Raw genomic sequence first — 22,791 nt, forward strand, 5'->3', positions numbered from 1 at the left:
GGACTCAATGATCCTTACAGGTCCTTTCCAACTCAAGACAGCCTATGATTTGATGAGTACCACAAGTGGCCACCACAGTGGGACACTCATGCATTTCAGTATTGAGTTATACCGATGGACTTGAAAACAGTGAGCCAAATTTCTCCTCCCTCTCACCATGTCATTTCAGGGAGTTCAGTGGGAGCTTGCCTGAAGCAACAGGAGAACAGATCCAGGGATGTGCCCTTGCAAAGCTTCTCCTGGCTTTTTCCCTAGGGCAAACATGGCTTTTTGAACAACAGATTTGACAGTCGCATCACACCAAGAGTAGCCAAGAGAAGTACATAAAATCATATAAACAATTATGGAGACTCTAAAGATTCTTGGATTTCCATTTTATAATAAGGACTCTAAACTTTCTAGTGTGTGAAGTTCCATCTCAAAGTCTAGAACAGGCTACAGCACAGCTTTATACTCCTTATAGACTCATTCAGTCTTGCTCCCACAGTCACGAATCCACAGATCTGCAATGCAGGTGTTTCACCGAGTGCGACACCATGCTGTTAGAAATCTGATTTCCAGAGCGAGCACGGGCTCCTTTCTACATGTATTTTGTAACAGTAATGAGTAGAGTTGAGTCTGCTTGAGTTTCTTTTTAAATTCAGATTCCACTGTCAAATTAAAAAATAATAATAATAAAAAAAAAGTAGTTGAAGCCAGCTGGCTAATTTACTTTGAAGCTTTTAAGACTTCTTGTAACTCTCTACTTGCAAAGAAAATTTTACACAGTTTATGCTGTGCCAACAATGTACAAAAGTCTTTTAAAATGTCTTTCTTTAAACTTTTTAAAAGCCACTGTAGGTAAAGATAACGAAACCCTCCTTTAAGTGCGTGAGAGGCTTTTGCTGAAAGGAAACCTGCAGGATGGTCACACAGGCTGCAGTGTCCTCCTGGGTAGATCGATTGTTTGCATACAATTAGAAAGGAAATAAATCTTCTGCCCACCCTCCCTGATTTCACAGAATCACAGAATCGACTGGGTTGGAAAAGACTTCAGAGATCATCAAGTCCAACCCTTGGTCCAACTCCAGTCCATTGACTAGATCATGGCGCTAAGCGTCATGTCCAATCTCAGTTGCACCTCCCTGGGCAGCCATTCCAATGCCTGACCACCCTCTCCATAAAGAATTTCTTTCTAATATCCAGCCTAAATTTCCCCTAGCAGAGTTTAAGCCCATGCCCCCTTGTCCTATTGCTGACTGCCTGGGAGAAGATTTCATCTCTTTTTAAACTATTAATCTGAAATTTACAGTGAATCTTTCAAGAAAATTCCACATTCAAACTCGAGAACAGCAATTTATTTCAAAATTAGGGGAAAAAAATCCTTTTACAAGGAAAATCACTAGTCTACTGAAGAAGAACAAGTTTCAAATGAGTATTAGCATTTGGTAAATGTTATCTTCCTCCATTTCTTTCTCTCTAGAGTATCAGAGAAGACGCAGCACAGAGTGTTGTCATGAAATAATGAAGTCATGTTTGGAAATAGTGAGTTATTTCAGGTAAGCCTTTGTGTTGCCAAACTAGAATGTAGCAGCACTTAAGACTGTCACTTTTTATAATGTTTGCCTATAAACTTTTTCCAGTGTGGGTTTGAAATGGTGCCCAAAAGCAAACAGAGAACAGGTGGGATTCTGAGGCACGAGTCCGCCCAACAGCTTCACTGCGAAAATCAACCAGTTTAAACTGTTACAAAAATTCCCGGCAGCACATAAACAACCTACACTGCCGAGTTAACCCTCTCTCCAGGACACTCCACAAGGGTTTTTACACCTCTCTGAAATTCAGGGACAAATGTGAACTCATGTGTGTGCTGTACCATCAAATCAATGGTTCCCCCGAGGCTGACATCAGGATTATTTCCCCATTTCCACATCTTTGGAGCATACCAGAGAAATAAGGCTGCAGGTTTGCTCGGCCTTCATTTGTACCCTCCCCGCAGTGTTTTCAGCAGCGTCCTCCTGAATTTTCCCTTAGTGAAAATATCCAGATGGGAGAAGGAAGAGACAGCACTGCAGAGCCTGCACCACCAAGCTAGGCTTGATGATCTGGGATCACATCCATCCATCGCATTCTCCTGTAAATCCTATAATTGTGGCATTAGTTCCTATTGCAAAGGTGCATTACCTGATGTGAATAACACCTGTCTATCACTCCTTAAAAAACAAACAAGGAACAAAGGCACGTGTAAAATTTCTGGTGGTGTTCTTAAATCCTGGGGGACAAGGGAGGGCAAGTTGCTTCTGTATTGTCATCTCTCAGCTACATCCTTATTTGTAATAGTGGTGCACACAATGTATTTTAACTTTAGAAGTGGAGCTATTGAACAATACCACCATGGAAAAGCAAGCTGCTGTTAAATAAACAGACGTGAACTTTTTCTTTGCCTGCTCCTACAGTCTCGCAGCATGGTTTGTGCCACCCAGCCAGCAAATGGAGTAAATACTGTTTGTATAAAAGCTATGCCCACAATAGAGGACCGGGGACATTCTGAATGCTCCATTTCAGATTATTATGAGATAAGCAATTATACTCCAAATCATGCTTCTGGTCAAGATTCAGTCACTGAAACAGGAGATTTATACTTCCTTAGGTTTTAAATTATTATTATTTGTCTCCATTTATTAAAATGTTAACAAAGAACTGCTTATCTTAAGGCTCAAGGCATTTAGTTACTTAGTTACAGAGCCAAATAATTAAACAATCAGCTAATAGCTAACCCCAGCAAAGATTCTCACACAACTCTCCATAACACAAAAGCCTCAGACCCCATCAAGCCACTTTCCCTTCAAAAGGCTTTAGTAAATAACTAAACACTCACCACAGCGTGCCCAGAAGGGTCAACAGACCTGACCTGTCAAGAATCCAAGAGGTTCATTGCAAAATTGAATGTTCCCACAGGGAACGCCAGGCTGCCAACCACTACCCCTCCTCCCGCTTCTTGCTCCTACCCCTTCTCCTGTTTTTCCTGTCCTTGAGGAAGATCCAGCAAGACCACGCTGGATGAGCAACATGGGATGGGGATGTTGGGCTGTGCCTGAAGCAGAACAGCTCCGTGACTTTGTGAGTCCAGCCCAAGCCTTTAGGGTCTCTCCAGGAGGCAGCTCTGCAAGGTGGGCAAGCCCAGGTATCATCCCTCAGGTTTGCAACCTACCCTTCTCTCCCTAGTATAAGCTGATGGGCTTCTCCCTCCATTTAAGTTAGCTCCATGTCCTCTTCTGATGAAGGAAGATAAACTCATCCTACAAAAGTCATTCCTGGCCATGGTGACTACCTCCTGTTCGCCAACAGCAAACCAAAGCCACAAAGGCTAAGCACGTCTCCTTACACAAAGGGGGACAAAACAGTGTTTGCAATTCATCCATCTGCTTCTCCAAAGCCACTGGATTCCTGCTGGCTTATTTGTCCTGCATTTCCGCCAGCTTGCTGCCAGCTCTGCCCAGCTTTGCCTCCGCCAGGCATCATCAGGAAGTCTCTCTGTTCTGATAAAATACTTTCCTTTCCAAGTTACTCAAGTTCTTTCTATAATTTTAAAACACACAAAAAAAAATTGAAACACAAATCCTTTGTCACTGTGAACACCCTGAAGAGCAGGAATCATTTCCCTCCCACAGTGTACAAAAACATTAATTGTTCAATTTTGACAAAAAAGACCTAGATCTTGTAGAAAAACTTCACAAAACAGCACCCAAGAGCAGGAGATATATGTGATAGTTAAAAACACAAAAAATGTGTCAGATTTTAAGTCTTCATTTGTTCCTTTAAAACAAGCTCCTGGGCTGCTCTATTTGAAAGCACAGCTACTTCCACCAAATGTTAAGTGCCAGAGTCTCAAAAACAAAATTGAGAGATTTTTTCCTGGCATCTTCTTTAACTGTGTTATACTTATTCTATAAAGATGTAGTTATCTGGTGGGTACAAGAGATGAAACCAGACTAAAAGCAAGTAGCTGAGAAAGAGGAAGAATTCTTCTGCCCTGGAAGTGAACATTTACAAAGTGAAGTAAATGTTGCCACATGATACGTGCTTGGTACTCTGAGCAAGTGTAGAGCTTCCAGCCACACCGACTTGCTAGAGCATGGACATCCAGCATCATGTCAACTCCTATTGAGTGTTACATATACCAAGATCATAAAAAAAGTGAATGTCCTCCAATTGAAATACTTGCCAATGTCATCATGGGTAAGGGAAAATATTATACCGCACTAACTTGTTTTCCTAAGCTTTGAAGACTTAGAAAAATAAATAATTCTGGTGAGCAGCAAAGAGTTTCACCACTTGCAGGACCCCCTGGCCAAGAGAAAAGTTCCACATGTGTACCTAAAAATAATCCTCACATGATTCCACCTATCTGCCTTGTGTAATGCTCTCTGGTGGATGAGCAACCATGGAACTGCAGCTCCCCCAGGTAACTATTATACCCCAAGCAGCACTCAGCCCTGGCTACAGACACAAGGGCCTCATCACACGCAGCAGAACAGAGCAGTGGGGGCAAAGCTCATGAGGTCCCCTGTTGGTGTGTTGGCAGACACAGGGTGAGACACATGAATATTTCAACATGGCTTTGACGGCTGCAAAGCAGTTGTGTTGATGTGTCTCACTCCCCTGGCTAAAGGAAGAAGATTCCTTCTCAAAAGAAATTATACTTGCCTATGCTCCATGAAGAGATTAAAAATTCCTAAAACTTGTAGACTGCATGCTTCTACCTGCCTTTATAGTTGTGATCGTTGAGTTACGGCTGCACAACCACGCAACACACGTCAAAAAATGCCAAGTATCACATGCTCATGGGCTTGGCTGTGTGCTTTATGCTTTGGAAGCCAAGGCAAGGAAGACTTGGAGCATGCCAAGTTCAAAGTAAACAGCAGAGAGACCAGCAAGGCCACCTCCTGCTGCTGGGAACGGCCCTGCAATTTCTTCCTGTTTGTCCCCATTCTTCATGGTCTGCTCCTTACAGGATGAAGACTTTATACAACAGTCACTGTAGGATTTATCTGTAGATATAGGACAGAGCAAGAAACAACAAAGCATTGGTCTGTCTTCTGCACAAAGACTCAGTAACCAGGGAGGGAGAAAATACGCTCAGCCTTGAGCAGCCACACCAAAACCCCTAAAATTATTGTGCTGTCTTTTATAATTTTATCAGTATGATAAGAAATTACAGGCCATCTTCAGGATTTGAACCTTTGCTTCCAAGTACCAAATCCTGAGCGTTTCTGTTCAAGCCATAAGCTCCATCAGCCGCCTAAAGTAACAGAGTGATAGTCTCTGTGCCAAGTGTACTGGGGAGTACAATATCAGCCTAACACACATGTAACGCAATCTCAAAAATAATTAACTACTCTTCAAACTCATTACAGAAGAGTCTTCTCATGTAATCTATTATACAATACAAAGGGGAAATGTGTCACCTCTTGCCAGAACCTCAAATGAAAAGCTGAAAGAAAATTAACCTCTTCTCTCTAAAAAAGCAGAATCCAAGACTAGGATCATTTTCTCCATGTTTCTACTTACACCAGCAGCCCAACATCAAATCTTCCTGACTGTATTCTGCACATAACCAAGGGCCAGAGCAATTTAACCAACTCCCATCATCCAACTTAGCATTAAAGTCTGCTTTCGGAAAGGCTCCACGTAAGATATACAACCTTGGACATATATTAAATCACAAAGGGTTTTTCTTGGGTTTAGTGTTTTCTTGCATCTATTCCAAACTGCAGCTTTTTTCAGGTTCTTTATATGCATTTCAAGAGCAACATAAAAACATAACAAAACATAGCATAAATGCAAGCAGAGAAACACAACCTTTTTCTTCCAGGTTCACTGAAGGCCATGCTCAGGACCATCACTACTCAACATGCAAAAGAAATAAATCACAACTCTGAGGTTAAAAATTGCACAATTTCATGTTGGACTGTTAGTTCTGGATGCTGAGAACATCTATTCAGATTCCCTATAAGCAAGTCAGCAGTTGTTTCTTTTGTACACGGTCCCATTTTTACTTGACTATACAAATCCTCTTAATTTTAGCAGCTCGTCTGGAAGTCTCGTCTTGCCTGTTCCCCTGAAATTCATCTTCCCCCACTTCCTAAAGTGGGATTTGAAAAAAAAAGTCACTGGAAACTATATCCCCCAAACATCCCCTTAGCACTTTCGAAAGTCCTATCCAAAATGCATATAAACCGTAGGGTATTCTCCAAATACTTCAAAGCTCCCTTTTAACCAAGAGCAACATTTAGGCAAAAGACATAGGAGCTAATTTAACTCCAGTTGCACACAGAGAACAGTCCCCTGTGGTACCTGGGGTCAAGAAGGAGCAGCAGAACAAGCCCTGAAGTATCTCTGCTTCCAGGTGGCCCACAACCCTTTACGTGACAAGGGTTATTTTTAACTTGCAGACACCTCCGTCACTCCTTGCTGTGGCAGTGGCTCCTGGGCGCTTTGCCACTCTAATGGAAGATGGTTCAAATGCTTATGCATTGTTAGGAAAAGGGCCATTACCGAGTAGTGCTGTGCTGCAGATTTATTACAGAGCCTCCACAGCCATCCCTCATGCCCGAAATACCTATGCTACCCTGGTGAGTAAACAGTATCAGATAAATCTGGATACTTCAACACTGTAATATCTAAACAGAATTATTTTTCATGATTAAACTATGTTTAATAGAACCAAGTTCAAGAACTGCTCAAAATTTAAACTGGGGTTTTCAAATGATTTTTAAGAACTGTTGGCTGGCATACAGATTTATAAATCTTATTACGTTCCTTGAAACAAATTAAACATTGCAACACGGAGACACTAAGCAGGGCACTTCCCAAACTTGCAAAGCGAGTCCTGCATAGCGCACTCTCCTTTGATGCCCTTCGCACCAGAAGAAAGAGCATCATGAACCTCACATCATTTTTCACACCACAACTTTTTATTATGTTTAAAAATGAAGTACGGTGGTCTCCCCAAGTTCTGTTCCATCCAACCACAACCAAACCTCCTACAGACTTGTCCTGGTCAGTGCAGGTTCCTAAGGGATTCCCAGCCATCCCATCCGACTCCAGACCCCGCTCCGAAACAGCCACAAGCCCCCATGGAGAAAGCCTGAGGTGAGAACCAGCACATCACAAAACTTTCAAAATAGAAACACATGAAAAGGTAGGAGGAAAAAAAAAAGAAAAATTACAGGCAAAACTATTCTTTTCTCCTCCCCAAACAGCTTCTCATCCTCCCTTCTCTCCCTTCCAGTTCCCCAGCACATTGCCCTTCCCAGTAAACCCTCACAAGTACAATCGGTTTCCTTCATACAAAGGAATTTTCTCCTCCTTTCGGTTCTTGTGGCTTTGCTACTGTACAGCGCTTTTCAAGGCTGCTTGACATCGCTTAATGTCCCAAACTGATGAGCCAGTTCTTTTGCGGGGGAGGAAAAGCAATAATTACACACAACTCGCAATGGCATGTGAGGAGGGAAAGGAAAGTAGGTCGGATCTCACAACTCCTCAGCTTCGCTGAGGTTCACCAAACGCTTTCACTTACAGTCATCTCGAAAATACAATTACAATAATAACAGCAAGGCAAGCGAAAGAAACAGCACAGTAGAATTCAGCTAGAACTTAAGTGTCATTCTGCCCCTCTCTTTGATATGGATAATGTCATTTGTGCGGTGACGAGCAGCAAAAGGACCTGAACCAACAGAAAGTGAAGCCCATGAGACATCTCCACAACAGTTGCTGACTACTCTCATACTCAAAAGTAGGTCCAGGAAAACCAAATCCCCCAAAAGGGGTTTTTCTTCCAAAAAGAAAAATCCAGCAGTGATAATTAAGAGATGGGAAAGGATACCCTGGAGATGTACATAAGCAGTAAACAAATTATCAACTTTTTTTTTTTTAAAAAAAACACCTACATAAATATTTACCCGTCTAACAGAATATCTCATTTTGCAACTGCCCTCGTTGAGAGGCGCAGCCCCCAGGCAGAAAATGCCGACTCAGTTTCGCTGATGCGCCAACTCCGACTGAAACCCAAAGGACCAAACTACCAGAACAGCTCGGCACTCCCAGCACACGTTTTGTAATTACAACAGGAGCTCTTGGCTGCTGCACTCCTGCAAATCTGGTCTTTATTTAATATTTGCCTGTATTCAAAGTCACTCCAACTTCTCCTTCAATCAGTTTAAAAGTCAGCTAAGGGGCGGCATCCCTGATGTTGGGGGCACGTTGTGCCAAACTCTCCCCCAAAAAATGCTACAGATACACAGAACGATGTGCTGAGCTTAAATTCAAAGGTCTGAATTTCAAATCCGTTCCCAAATTGCTGTAAGGATGATTTTACCCTGGCAAGATCTAAGCTAAATCAGGTCTTGTCCAGTTTCCCACAGACACCACAAACACAAATCAGTGTCCTGACCGACTCTGCAGAAGATGCTCCCACCGGACCAGCACAGCATGTCCAGCCAGCAACCATGGAACCAAACCCTGGTTGCAATAACTGGTGTGAAACTCCAGATTCTTCATCATTTCAGATGTGTTTTGGGTTCCCAGTGCCTTTTCAGCAGTAATTTTGAACTTGTTTAACTATACTGAAATTAAATTTTCTCTTCTAGTTAAACCAGGTGCATTATTACAGATAGACAAGATGTAACTTGCCTGAGTGGGTGATGGTTCTTTTAAAAACATGGATTTATATTGTTATAAACGCTGCTTTCAAAAAAGTCTATGCTTTCACCGTAAAGCTTCAACCTTGAGGACTCATAAAATGTATAACACGTAAAAATCCGACACTTCCAATAAGGAATTTTTCTCTACTAATGATAGAAAAAGAGTTAGTTAGGCATTTTTCTTGCATTCTCATCTGTTCCTAAACTAAATGTTCATTTTAAGAAAATACTAATCTTTGAATGTATTTGTTTAAAGCCAAGTGATCATTTCTCCTGAAGCTGGGGAACTGGATATAGAAATATGCTCATTAAGACCTATGCTATGGTTTTTATTAAAACACCACAACAGTCCATCGTCTCATGTGTACACAATCTTGCACAACTGGAGACGTCAGCATTTTCATTGTAAATTCTGCTTTCAAAGGTTTGTAACTTGCCTGTAAAAAAGTTACTGTAGCCTGAGATTTGTTGCAAGTTCTTTGCCAAGGAAGAACTATTTTAAATTTAGAAAACTATGCAGCTGCTGGAGTCAGACGTTTGGTGTTTGGTTTGAAAATCTTCTGACTCAAAAAACAAACAAACAAACAAAAACCAAACACCTCAAGAAATTAAATTCCTAAAAGTTTCTATTTTCCCCCCTTCAAAACGCTGCAATCACATGGCAGATAAGCCTGAAACTTGCAATCATTTGTGCTACTTTGCAAAACAGTTGTCACGCTGACACATCAACTCCCAGTGTCTCATCAACACCGCCTGTAAATAACAACCCTACCCATGCCCAATTAGTGTGCAGCTCAAGACCAAGCCCCTGCTAAAGGACTGAGGATTTTAAACGCAGAATGGACACATTAAGACTGATTTAATCTGGCTGCTTGTACAATTCCTCCAAATCTCAGCCAGCAATTCCTGTACCAGGCCAAATAACTTACTGAACCGGATCCCTGAAAGGGCATCCTGCCCTCACCCGAAGCTGCAGGGATGTCACATTCCTCCATAATGGGCTGTGATAATTGCCCTTCCATTAAAAAAAATATATATATTTAACTAATCAGTTTGAGTTGTTAATAATTTGCAGATAGTGAAGTCACTTGTTTAAAAAAAAATAGAACAAGGGAACCCGGGGTAAACTTTTTGCTTTATTTCTCCTACTAAATTGGATCCAGGTGCTTCTCCACCACCTCTGCCCAAGGAAGATGACCACTGTGGGGTCCCACCAGCCATGCAAGCCCTCAGCAGGGTAGCACAACCATGGAGAGGACCTCTGGGGACACTCCAGGATGTGACAGGGGACATCCCACCACCACAGCATCCAAACTCCACGGGCTGCAGCCCTGGAAGCCTGAGAAGCACCTCACAAGACCCCAAGTCCTGACCAAGGCAGGTCATGGTGGCTACAGTGGCATCTCCGAGTGGACTGGGCTAAGTGCTGTGACCACATGTGACCTTAACCTTTAAGTACTGCCTGTGTTTTTACAAAAAAATGAAGGTATATTGCTCATATTATGCAACCTTGTTGCAAAAAGGGTGAAGCTCTGGGTACTTCACTGAATGTGTTTACATTTGCAGGTTGTTTAGTGCCAGCAAATAGCTGTGACTGAGTTAAAACCCAAATGATGGCTCGTTACTCACTTCAGCACTTATCACCCATTAAAGAAGGTCCCTCTCCCTCACTGCTGCTCCCAGAAACCTCCCAAATGTGCATTTAAGGCCATTTTGTCCTGTGTTTTTCCCAGGACACAGAATTAGGCTGTCCCTTGTGGAAAGCTTAAATTAGTCCTTTGAAATCTGACCTAAATTAACAGAACTAAACCACATTGTTATTGCACCAGGCGAGGGCTCCGAGTGGGTGCTCCAAGGCCAGCAGCAAGGCGTTGCATGTGGGGAAGAGACTAAATTAGCTACCCGGCAGAACGATAACACACAGCTTGGGCAAGGGAAGGTCAAGGGAGAGCTTGCTATTTATCAAATACATGTCTAAACTAATTATTCAGTTCACAAAGTAACCCTTCAACCTATGTGTGCGGTCAAAGCCCTTTTGAAATGTTGGCTATCATCAAAGGCCTTCACAGCCTTGGTGCGCAGAAAGAGAATGGCTCCTTTATACACACTGGGGTAGGCTTATTTCTAAATATTTAAAAGCAGAAAGGCTTTGTGCTCCCTAGGGTAAAAAAACATATGTGTAAACACTTGATGCAAGACATAATTCGATAGCTGACAGTCCCCAAACTAACTCTTACAGGTCCTGTTTCTGATCACACTGCTCAACAGCCTCAGTTTTTAACCATCCGTGTTCAGAGAAGAAAGCAATAATCACCATACTCGTGATCCAGCACCCATGATATCAATATTGACATTATAATTTACAACGGCTCAAGATACCATCTTCAGAGTAAATACTTTCATATGTACCAAAGGAATATCTAATGCTCACAAATGAGCTTCAGAGCTCAACGAGCCCAGTGTTTTATAAAAGCACCCGAGAGCAGTGTGCTACCAAAGAGAGCAGATTGACCGTAGATAAGCAAAAGTAAAGTACCTTGATGCAGGACAACATTTTGCATGTATTCTGCACGTATTCACGCATTTAACTACACTATTAGATAAACATTGCTTGTGCTGAAGTACATACTTAACCAGGCACTCCGAATAAATAGTTGTAAATGTCCCTTAAGTTATTTTTATCTGAGACAAGAATACATTATCTATTACAATCAAAGGAACAAAAAGCCACAATCTCAATTCCTGTTAATGTAGCATACAGCTTTCTTTTAATATTCTGAATCACTAAGACAATAAACAGTAACAATAAAAGCACCTAACATTAAAAAAAAAAGATAACATTTAGGGGATATTCATGAAGGATGACTAAGGAACAGATCAACACGTGTCACCAAAGGTCATGGCCCTGTCGACCTTCTCAGCTGGTATGAAATGTCATCGCTCTAATGACTGCACAGTCAGCAGCCCTCCCGAAAATTCACATTATTAGAGCACCTGATCCCCCAAATGAGCTGTGGCCAAGACATTTAGTATTTACCAAATTCAAGAAAAGAAAAGTCTGCTTGGTCTTTGAAGAGATTTTTTGGAGGGTATTTTGGTTTGTTTTTAGCTGACAGAGCTTGTGGGTGGCAGTGATGGAACCCAGAGAAGGTGATCGTGTAAAAAGTTGGTGTTTTTTTAAAACAGGTTTAAGGAAGCACATAAAGGAGGTTTTTATTTCCCAAATCTCAGATATAAATCCCACACAATTCCCTGTATTCTGCAACTTAAAAGCTATTATTATACCATTAACTTAAAAGCATGGTTTTTTCTTCCTTTCTGGTAATGGTTCGGGTTCTCACATCTAAAATAGTTTCATGTCAGTAACTTTCCTGCCCGAGGAAGAAGTTTTAAATCCTTTTTAACAATTTACACTTTGATAAATCCCAGATTCCACCCTCTGGATATTTACTGTGGAAGAAACATATTTTTAAACTGTGCTTTTTAAGACAATAAACACTATTCCTTCCCTGAAAAGCTGAAAAATTATCAGGCATCCTTCAAAAAATATTACTCTTCTCCCTGTAAAATACTCTACCAGTCATGTAATCCCATTCTTTCTGATTTAAACACAAAACTAGGGGACTTCACTACAAACAGCTAAACAGAAACCAGAATTATTCGCAATTTTGTCATTCCTCTGAAAAGCCAAAAAGGCACCAGATGTGCAATTAACAAATCCTACAGTAAGTGGTGATGAGATTTGGGCTTTTATTTTAATCTCAAATTACCCTCAAAAGAAAACAAACAAAAATCTTTGCTATCAACAATCTCTATGGCTGACAGATGACAATATTGCTATACTTTGTTAATTTTTTCAGGAATGTTTGCTAGGGAGGAGTGTTCATCGTCTCTAAATAGTTCATCCCCTGCCATCAATAAAAATGTACTTGGAATGGATTCTAAAAATGTGTTAGTTGGTGACATCTATTTTTAGAGGCAGTGGATAGAAACAAATAAGTTTTGCATGAAAATGTATTTAAACAAAAACAAAGCTGTATCCGTGGACATGAGTAGCAGAATGTGTAAAGGCCAAATTCTCTCCAGCAAGTTTGTTGGATCAGAAGTGCTCTATGGACTATTAGAATGGTTTGACAGTTGTGTTATTAGAGATGTAATGGCTCCTCCAAAGGACAGATACCGCCTTACAAAGGAAGCCTCGCTTTCCCCCTCCGCTGTTCAGAGAGCAGGAAAGATCCTACACAATGCAGTAAAATCATTCTTAAATCAAATCACCTCACAACAATAAAAAAGCAGCCCCTCCTTAGCCCTTTAGAGAAGAAAAACACTTTGCAAAGCTTGAGGAACGGATAAACCTAGAAGAACACACCAACATGTGCACACTCAAAATAGGAGGTCTTATCAAAATGCCTCTTGCAATTGAAAGGTTTTGAGTAGCCTTTGCTTTCATGGTAATAAACTGCAAGCCTTGCCATTCAGATCTCAACATTTAAACTCCCAGAACTTGCAATCCAGTGACAGTATCAACTGTTTTGGGGTATTAACAACAGGGAAATTCATCCTAAGTACAAACACCAACAACGCTGCAAAACCATTTTTGCCCGGTAAAATCAAACATTCAGGCCACACAATTAAAAACTACTGGGATTTCTTTTTCCCTCAACTTCTCCAGTTAAGAGAACCACAAAGACAGGCAGCTATACAGCCATTTCATTTCTTGAGACAGCAACATGCAACACGTATGTTGGTGCGACTGGTTTCCTTAAAGACCCATTCCTGAAAACTTTCAGCTATACACTTTGATTATACAACGCGATGACAGTCCCGAGTGAAATCACTGACATCACTTGCTTGCATAATACTAAATAAATGGGTGCTTGCACGAACACAGCCCACGTGTGAGCAAGAAAAGTCAAAAAGCATAACTCTTGAGGGCTCTTCTGTTACTTGCCTTAGATTTACCAAAGCGCATAAAGATGCTGATTTCTATTTCATTTTTAAATTAACTTCTGCAGAATTAAGGATTCTAGAGTGATTTACCTTCAGGTTCCAGCGTGGCGTCTTCAACAACTAAATTAAACGAAGGTCGAGCAAGGGCAAGTCCAGCCATGGTGACCACCACCAGGCAGATAAGGCAACCTGAATCCCAGCTGACCATCTTTTTAAAGTAAATTCCTGGTCCATTTCCATATCTCCATGTGGACTTTAATCCCATCTGAGCACCTCTAGAGAAGCATGGAGAGAAAGCGGTGCCTTCGGCCAGGGTGATGCCTCCTCCCTTGGAATGACGGCTGCTGCTGTGGGGAAGAGATTGAACACTGTCAGCAACCCCTTCTGAAACAGCAAACCCAAAAACTTCAGAAAGCCCTGAACAGACCTGTGGTGAGAGGGGGAGGAGGAGGAGGATGGGAAAAAACAGTTTTCCAGCTTCAAGAATATGTGAAAAGTGAGTGACTTTTCATTTTCTGTTAGCAGCTTCCATCATCACCTGAGGCGAAACCAAGTCCTCCTTGTTTTCACAAAATCACTTCTCAGCACATATTTAGAGAGCTGTTTTACTGACAGAAAAATATACAGTTTTTTAAAAAACGAAAGGCACACACATGTGCAGGCACATAACCTGTAATGCTTCAAAATTACCACAATTATACAAATCATATACTTGTTATTGTTTGAAGGTTTATGTAAGTTTGCCTTGTTTTTCATTCCTTCACCCAGGCAGCTCTGCGGCCAGCTGAATTTACAAGAATTCAGTAATTTTCCACAAGAAAAACTGTTGAAAAATACTCTTTAGACTTGGATAATCCATAAAACTTTCTTTGATCTCAGGGCTTCCAGCTCCCCTCTGGATGTACCTTCTTCTGCCTCAGTTCAGTGTCATTTTGAAGTCTGAGAGTCCTGTGCAGGTGAAAGACTCAGGTCTTTGCAGGGATACTGGTCAGCTACACTGCATTACACGGAATTAAAATCTGTATAAGATGTGGTACAGATTGCACTTTCACAGGAGACCTCCCCGGCATCTTTTTCCATTCCTATATGCTAAACTGCACAGCGCACACATTTCTGTTCTCAATCTCTCTCTCAATAATGCTTATCGATAGATATTTTTTGGACAGAGAAAAGAAAAATCTATTTTATTCACAGCAAAACTAATTTAAATGGATGGAGTTGATCGGTAATCCAAGCAAGGGCTGATGGAAGAGAGAAGACGTACCAAAGTAACTGGCACTCCCTTCAGGAGAGCCTGTTGCCACCACACTAAGATGCCAGGTGAGGGTCACAAGAGCATCCTCACAGGGTGATTCAGCAGCTCAACCAGAAAATTAGACTTGATTTTCCGCTTCAAAAGTAAAAGATGGTAAACCTCAGTGAATGGATAAAACAAGTAACGGCAGCAATTGTTCTAATCTGGCCAATGATTCATTTAGATGTGATGAAATCAAAATGAAGCTTAGAGAGCGCTTGTCTTGAAGGGAAAAATAACATAATGCCTCTCATTCCCTCCTGCCCTCACCCTTGAAGGCTGCCTATTCTTTTTTGAAAAGGCAGAGAGTGTAGAGATAAAGGCAAACTTCTCAAAACTCCCTGTCATTTGGATGTGCTGTGGTACCTTAGCACAGAGTACACACAAACATGGACAAATATTCTCCTTTTATAGAGCCAACAATTAAAAAGTGTATTCAGATTTTATTAGCCTCTTGCTACCTGCTCCCTACAAACCCAGTTCACAGTGCTAAGGACAGAAACGCTGTCGAGGCATCTTTTATCTTCAGTACTATATACAACAACTTCTGGAGTCAGTAGAAACGGATTTTAGATGAAACAAATAAGGCACTTGGGGAAAATAATTAATACACTGTATTTTCCATGAATTGCTGATACTTCAGGGCAAGCTTTTTCATCTAAGCTGCTACCAGTTCAAAGCTCTGTCCCTCCTTTAGAGATTTAAGCATAGCATGAGCATCCCAGACCACGAGCTACCAACTACCATTAAATCTCCAGTGAAACCACCACCAGACCACTGCATAAATATTTGCAAAGAGCTTGCTGAGCGCTTCTTTAAATAAGCGCAGATCAGGTGCAGAACTGAAAAGAGCTCTGTCTCCAGGACCCATTTGTGTTTGAAGGGCTGGAGCAAGCCCTCCTGGACGCTACCACCCAGGTCACCCTCCTGCCTCACCACAGCTCTGTAGCTCAGTTTATGCAGCTGTAAAGCAGGTAGAAGCATTAATTAACAGGCTGGATGTAAAGCTAATTTAATTTCCATATATCATCCTGTAAACTCTGATTAAAAGCTATGTATATAAATGCAAAATGTAATCACCATTTTGCAAAGAGAAAACATACCAGAATGCTTGCATATATTCCACAGTCCTTTTTAACAGCATCAATTTCACTTACATTTCAGCCGTTTCAGATTTTTGGGCCACATGAAATGCCACTGAAAGCACATTTGTGGTTCCTACCCTCATCTCAAGTTCTGAAGTGCAGCACAAGGCTACTTGACCACACGTCTTCTCACCTGAAGCTTTTTGCCAGCTTCTGCACCTCAACATCTGCCAGCAGAAAGAAGGGACCCTTCATCCACAAGGCAGCGGAAAATTCAAACCCGTGGCTTGCAAAGGCGTAGCAAAGCAAAAATCAGAGCTCTGGACCCATCCAAGGAGCCAAACCACTTTTCACCATCACGACAGCAACCGGGATTTGAGGATTGCCCCTTCCCGAAAGAAGTGGAGTCCAACGAAGATAAAACGAAACCAAATTCTTCTCATAGTTTAATCGCCACAGTTGCTGGGGGACGAGTCTCTGGAAAGACCTCCTGCGCTGGATAATTATGTACCTCTATCTCAATGTTTGGAACACAGCCCCAGCATGCTTTTTGGCCTCCACAATTCTGGCTTCCTGACTACAATACCATAATCCCTCCTGGAGTCTCAGACTCAGTGAAAGCCACACGTAGTGTTTATTTTTCCCCTTGAAAGGGAACTCTGTCTCTCTTCTCAGCCTACACTTTGGGGAGGAGTTGTCAGGCTCCAGTGATTGATGGCTCTCCTTGCCACTCGCTCATCAAGTCAATTTTCACCTCGTCACATACCTGCCCAAATTTCTTTGCCAAACTGACAAGCATGGGAAAGCAGACTGGTTTGGGAGCCCAACCAAATTCCTGCAAGCTGTACTCCAGTTTAAACACACACACACACACACAAACAAGTAGTACTTGTTCAGCAGTGGCATTAATTAAATTCAATGCTCAGTGTTCTTTTTAATCTACTTCCATTGTTGTTTATAAGATGTTTATCACTCCCCGGGGAGAGTACAATTTGCAGAGCATGTTAACCAAATCAATACATTGCTCATTGTATAACTCTTCAGCATCTTTCTCTATTAGGCAGGGAATAGCATAATCTGAATGAAATATGGATCTTCCCTCCACAGAGAAATCCGAAGCACCCTAAAAAGCCCAGTAGCTTTATCAGAAAAATCCAGGTACACGAAGCTCTAACGCTAACAGCTTTGTATACACATACACACACACGAATATATACGAGTCTCTAAATGTGTATATACACACGCATATAAAGCTAACAGGACTCTTTATCATAGTTCAATTTCCAAGCAAATCTGAGCATCACAGCTACTAAACATTAATTCTGGAGAACTAATGGGAACCGGCTGGCAGCTTCAGTACTTTTTCATTGTTTGAACTTCTTTCATTTGCTTTCCAGGACTATCCTGTTTTTCTCAAGTCTTTTGCCACTAAGAGATTGGGGGGGGGGGGGGGAAATCTGCATTTTAATTGACATTCCTGAGAGAGAGAGAAGTCCAGAGGCTGCTGATTGCTGTCTATTCAGCCCAAACAGGCTTTTCAGATGAAAATGAGTAAGGGCTAGTGGAAGATTTACAGGGATTTGGTACAAAGGAGACAATGAAGTTTTAAATGTTGATAGCGTTTCACACCAAACGCATAATGGGTCCCTGTTTGAACGGGCCGTTTTGCATTTAAATATATATTTCATTGAGGTTTTCTCTTCTCCTCCCCCCCTTATCTCAGACGGGGGCGGTTCTGAACCGCCGGCCCCGCTCCCCGGGCACGGTGGGGAAAGACCTCCCAGTCCCCCTTGCTCCGGGCGGCCCGTCCAGGGGGTGCCGGCCCCTCCAGCCAGCGGTACCGAACCCTGGGGGGATGCTCCCCAAGGCTGAGCTCCGCTTTCTCATCCCCCGCTGACCGCCCCGCTGTCACCGCTGGAAACTGTCCCCAAAGACAGCCGTGCGCGAACCGGCACGGACCCAGCGGTCCTGCTCGGGCATCACCCCGCACCGCAGAGGCAGAAAGTCCGACCCGCAGCCCCGACAGGGAGCAGCGGGGGAACGCACCCCCGAGCCGCCCCGCCGCATCCCGGCCCCGGGGGCTGCCCGAGTCCCCGCATCGGCACAACCCGCCCCGGTGCCGGCGAGCACCAGGTGCGAGGCCCCGCACCCAGAGCGCAGCAGCGGGCACTGGGAAAGTGCCGGGATTTCCAGCCCTTCACCACCTTGTAACCGGCTCGAACCTTCCCCCTCCGCCCCACTTCCCCGGCCAGGCCAGCCCAGTGCCATTACCTGCAGCGAGAAAGCTCCGCGGGAAGGGTCGGTTCCCCCGCAACAGGCGCGGTGCCGAGCAGCGGCTCCCTGAGATGGGGCGAAACTCCTCGGCGGCCGCGGTCACTCCGCAGGCAGCCCCGGCGGGGCCGGCTGGCAAACCCGCAGCGGCGCAGCGGGGCGCATCCCCCGCGGGACGCGGCTGGGGGAGGCAGGAGGGAGGCGAGACGAGGCAGGAGCCGGCCCGGCGTCCCGTCCCGTCCCCTCGCTCGGCTGCAGCGCTACCGCCTCAGAGGGACGAGCCCGCCGTGCCCGGCGCCAGCAGCCTCCTCCCCCGGGCGGGCATCGCCGAGCACAGCGCCGCGGGTCCCGCTCCGCTCCATCCAGCCGCCCTCCCCGACCCGCCGCAGCTTTGTCAAGCCGACAACCCGCCTCGGGTGGGTGGGTGGTTTTTGGTTTTGGTTGCTTTTTTTTTTTTTAAGTCTCCCCCCCTTTCCCTCTCTCTCTCTCTCTCTCGCCGCACTCCTCCGGCTCCCTTCCTCCCTCCCCTGGTCACTTCCCCCGCTGCAACCCGAGCCGTTTCCTGGACGGCGCTGCTCGGCTCTGCCAATCGCGGCGGCCGCGGTGCGGAGCCTGTTCCTCTGCCCGCCCGGTGCGCAGCGCTGCGCCCCCCGCTCCGCTCCCGCGGAAGGGCTGCGCTCAGCCGCTGCCCCGGCCGGGGGTCGAGGCTGCTTCCCCGGCGGCGACAGCCCAGCAGAACCGAAGCGTGGATGTTGCAACTCAGAAGCAGCGTTAAAGAGGGGGCGAGTGAGGAGCAGGGTCCCCCTGCTGCGTTACCAGGGGAGCTGGGAAGCGCATCCCACAGCGGGCGCAGGGCTGGCGCGGGGAGGAATCCTGCAGAGGCACCTAAATGTTGAAATACGCTACCAGCTTTCCCTGAAAACCCCTCCAGAAGTTTAGATAACGTCCGCTCAGAAAATCCCGCAGTTTAGGACTCTTTTAGTTCGGAACCTGATTTCGACTCCCGTGTGAATTCATCTGACGCCTTTAATAATTGCGTGCGTGGTGCCCTAACAGGGAAAGTTGTCAAATAGTTGTGCAAACATAATTTGCCTGGACACACAGATTGAAAACTACAGAATACTTGTATTCAAAATTCAGTGTAACTTAAGCTGATACTTGCTTAATAAAACATTTGCTTTAGATACCATTAACTAAAAGGTTGCTAATAGGCACTCCATGTAATGCTTGCTTTGTAGAATCAGCTTGACAACAAGATCAATAAGTAGTGGTTGCCCCAAATTAAATCAGTGTTGATCAATTTAATGTTACTTTATTTAAGCATAGCCCTACTATACATTTTGTATGTTGTGTGCAATATTGATCAAGGGGACTTTCAAGGACTATGCACAGTGTAGCGTAACTCTCTACTTACATACTTCCAGCTACTGTAAACTTGAAAACAAGTTTTCTGAGCATATGTACTGACCTCCCAGAAAGTACTTTCCCACCATCACCAGTGATAATGCTGGCTTTATGAGAGGTGGCAGGCAAATTTGTAATTGATTAGAAACACAGGTTTAATTTTTTTCCCCTGTTCCTAAGGCAGCAGACATCTGAATGTTCTAATTGAGAAGCTGAGATGTCACAGTCAAGATCCAATTTTCCCAGCTCCGGGCATGTCCATCGCCCATTGAAAACACTGTTAGTGCATTCTCACATAAATTATTGTCTGACACAGGAAGCTGCAATACCTCTCCCCATTCACTGATATCTTTGCATACTCTGAAAGAAAAGGAAGCATTCCACTAAAAATGACAAATCAGAACACCTATTCCCAATGTCTGGAAGCACTTGTCAGAATTTATTCTTTTTCGTGATGAAAAGATAGCAGTCTATCAATAGCAGCCTTTTCTCTTAAATGAGCCACATTCTCCTAAAGTGGCCCACAACAGCCCAACTCCTCAACCTGAGAAAAGCAGAAGCATGTTTGGAATTAAAAGGGAGGGGTCGGGGATCAATTCTGTCATCATATTTAGGCTTCAAGAGATCTCAGTGGGCCCAGGGAGCCTTTCATAGCAGTTAGGCTGCTGAATGAGAGCATAATCTCTTTACAGTTTTTTCCTCCTCCTCTCAAAGTGGCTGGGATCTTTTCTGTGAGCCCTCCTGCACGTGAATGGTGTGGCTAATAAGCCTATTAATGAGGTTCCACAGCGGAGTGTGAATAGGTAAATAAGCCCCAATCTGTTGAGGTTCAGGAGCAAGGGCAGTAAAGCCATCATGAACTAAAGGTGACAGTTTGAACTGAAATAGGAACAACAGCTCCAGGTTTCAAGCAAAAGAAAAGATGGACAAGGCACACATTCAGGCTCCTTCTACCCCCTACCGAGTCCTATTTTCTCTCCCATTCTTCCTCCTTTATAAAATGTCTTGAGTAGTCACCCATTTTTTCAAAAGCTCTTGAGACGTCCTTTTTCATCCTGGCAATGATACATCAATAGCGAGGAAGGAAAATGAGGACACCAATGCTCCTTTGCACCGCACGTTTCAAAAGCAGGAACAGTGCTGTCCCCTCTCGCATATGGAAGCGGGGCAGGGGGAGGAGAAAGAAAGTTAAATTGAATCTTTCGGCCCTGCCAGCTCTTTGTCACTGCTGTCAGCTGGACCCTCTCCCCATGCAGGCAGGGATGCAGTTAATGTTCAACAGGGGTGCAGTAGGAGCGAGGGGCTCCAGCTGCAGGGAAGGCACAGCTGGGCTTGGACAAATCTCCATCGCAGAGCAGGCAGAGGTGAGGAGATCAATTCATTTCCATCTGGCATCTCTTTTACCTGGCAGGGTGAGGTGGAGGTGTGCCTGACCTCAGGCTGCTCCTGGGCTGGATCCACAAGAGCCCAACTCAAGGAATTTAGGCTTGAAGGTAGAAGGCTGAGAAGACAAAGAGCTTGTGTCTACAGAGAGATGAGGTGAGATAGGCAACCGATGCCTTCGAGTGATGTGGGCAGAGTCACCTTAGAAACAAACATAACACGGAGTGTCTGAGCACTCAGCTCTACTCCTCACAGAGTCTCTGACATTTATTTTAAGTGCTGGAGACATTAGTGTAGTCAGGGCCCCACAGAAACTGTCTCCTCTGTGGACTCCACCATCTGGCCGCTGCAGACAGATGGTGAGGGAGGCTGCAGGTACCTGAGGGATGCAAATTCTCCAACACCGATGTATTCTCCAGGTGTTGGGCCTGCTAGTGTGCCACACTTCTACCTATCTGATGAGAACAGAAATATAATACAGAAGATTAAAAACAAACAAACAAAACCCACGCACACGATTAAGTTTTAGAGAACTGTGGGGAGAAATCCTCTGGATCCCCATGCAAATTACTGAGGGTTTTGCTTCTCCATAGAAGAGAATGGGGAGCAACATTTCTTCCCTGTGATTCAAGCTGTCCCATCCAGAATTTTTGCTTGGCCAATTAAATACTTGTCCAATATATATCTATATTTTTTAAAGTTCATCTAGAGCTAAGTCCCTAAACCAAACTCTGGCAGCTAAAATATTTACCTGGTTTCCAAAGTATTTATGACTCCCTTTCCTTGCAGCTTTTAATTTTTTTTTTTAGGGTTCCCAAGAAGCAAATCATAAGAACCCACTTTCTGAAAAAAAATTATCACAATTTTCATATTTTTTTTCTTTTCAAAATAGGCAAAGTTGCTCTATATATTTGTTAGTGTCTTATGGGAAAGTCACTTCATATTCATATACAGGCAAACCTAACATAAAACTGCTATGGAAAGGCTTCCATCACTAGTCCTCACAAAGTATTACTTCAAAATGCTGCTAAACTGAAAAATTTGGATAAGAATTTCTTTATTTTAACGCCGGTAGGTCCAATAATTATCTATAGAAGTGTGAAGCAGATGGGCTACCAAGTTCTTTTGCAGCAAAATTTATACAAGAATGGGGGGCTGCAGTTTCTGGTCTGTAAAGGGGCAGCTTTACTTGATGTTTGTCAAAAAACAAACACAAAAAAAAACGAAAAGAAAAACCCAAACAAACACAAAACAAAACCCTGTTTGGGTTAAACTACAGAATGCATCAAATTAATTACTTTTGCCAATCAAGTTTTGATCTCTCTCTGCATTATACGCAGCAGAATATTGTAAGAGATACTTCTGCAGGCAGTAAGGCCAAGCAGTTGGAAAAAATAGATTATTTTCACTGCTATCATGTTAATGCCTTTTAAAGGCATTTTGAGTATCAGCACTCCCTCCAGACTGTTATGCCTTGCAGCCATGTAACCTTGCTGGTACTCCTCTCATTTTGTACATCTTAAGGAAAAGAGTCAAAAGTGTTTGTTGTTATTGTTAAGACTGTTGCAAGATACATTTAAACAGGAAATGTGGTGTGTTATGAGCAGGGTATTACACTGGGATACTGGATATTTGATGCTTTCTGCCCTTCTACATTAGCTTTCCTACACAGTCCTGGGAAAGACACTTAATTTATCTGTGTCCAAGCTCTCCAGCTATG

The 22,791-nt window shown here is 43.5% G+C and overlaps 1 protein-coding gene across 6 annotated transcripts in view; it reads right to left on the bottom strand.

Annotated features, from left to right (window-relative positions):
• Window positions 1-13,914, bottom strand: part of FGFR2 (fibroblast growth factor receptor 2) — a gene marked incomplete at its 5' end in the record, with an annotated part of 79,628 nt that extends 65,714 nt beyond the window's left edge. For 4 of the 6 annotated variants that reach the window (XM_080347892.1, XM_080347890.1, XM_080347891.1 and 1 more), the window contains one exon: window positions 13,725-13,842. In XM_080347892.1, coding sequence (XP_080204018.1) covers window positions 13,725-13,842 — 118 coding nt within the window. Of the gene's footprint in view, window positions 1-13,724 lie in introns of all 6 variants that reach the window. The other 2 variants (XM_080347888.1, XM_080347889.1) reach the window with 2 other exon arrangements.
• Window positions 13,915-22,791: the final 8,877 nt, after the last annotated feature.

This window comes from Nesoenas mayeri (assembly GCF_963082525.1).
Source record: "Nesoenas mayeri genome assembly, chromosome: 7".
NCBI lineage: Eukaryota > Metazoa > Chordata > Aves > Columbiformes > Columbidae > Nesoenas > Nesoenas mayeri.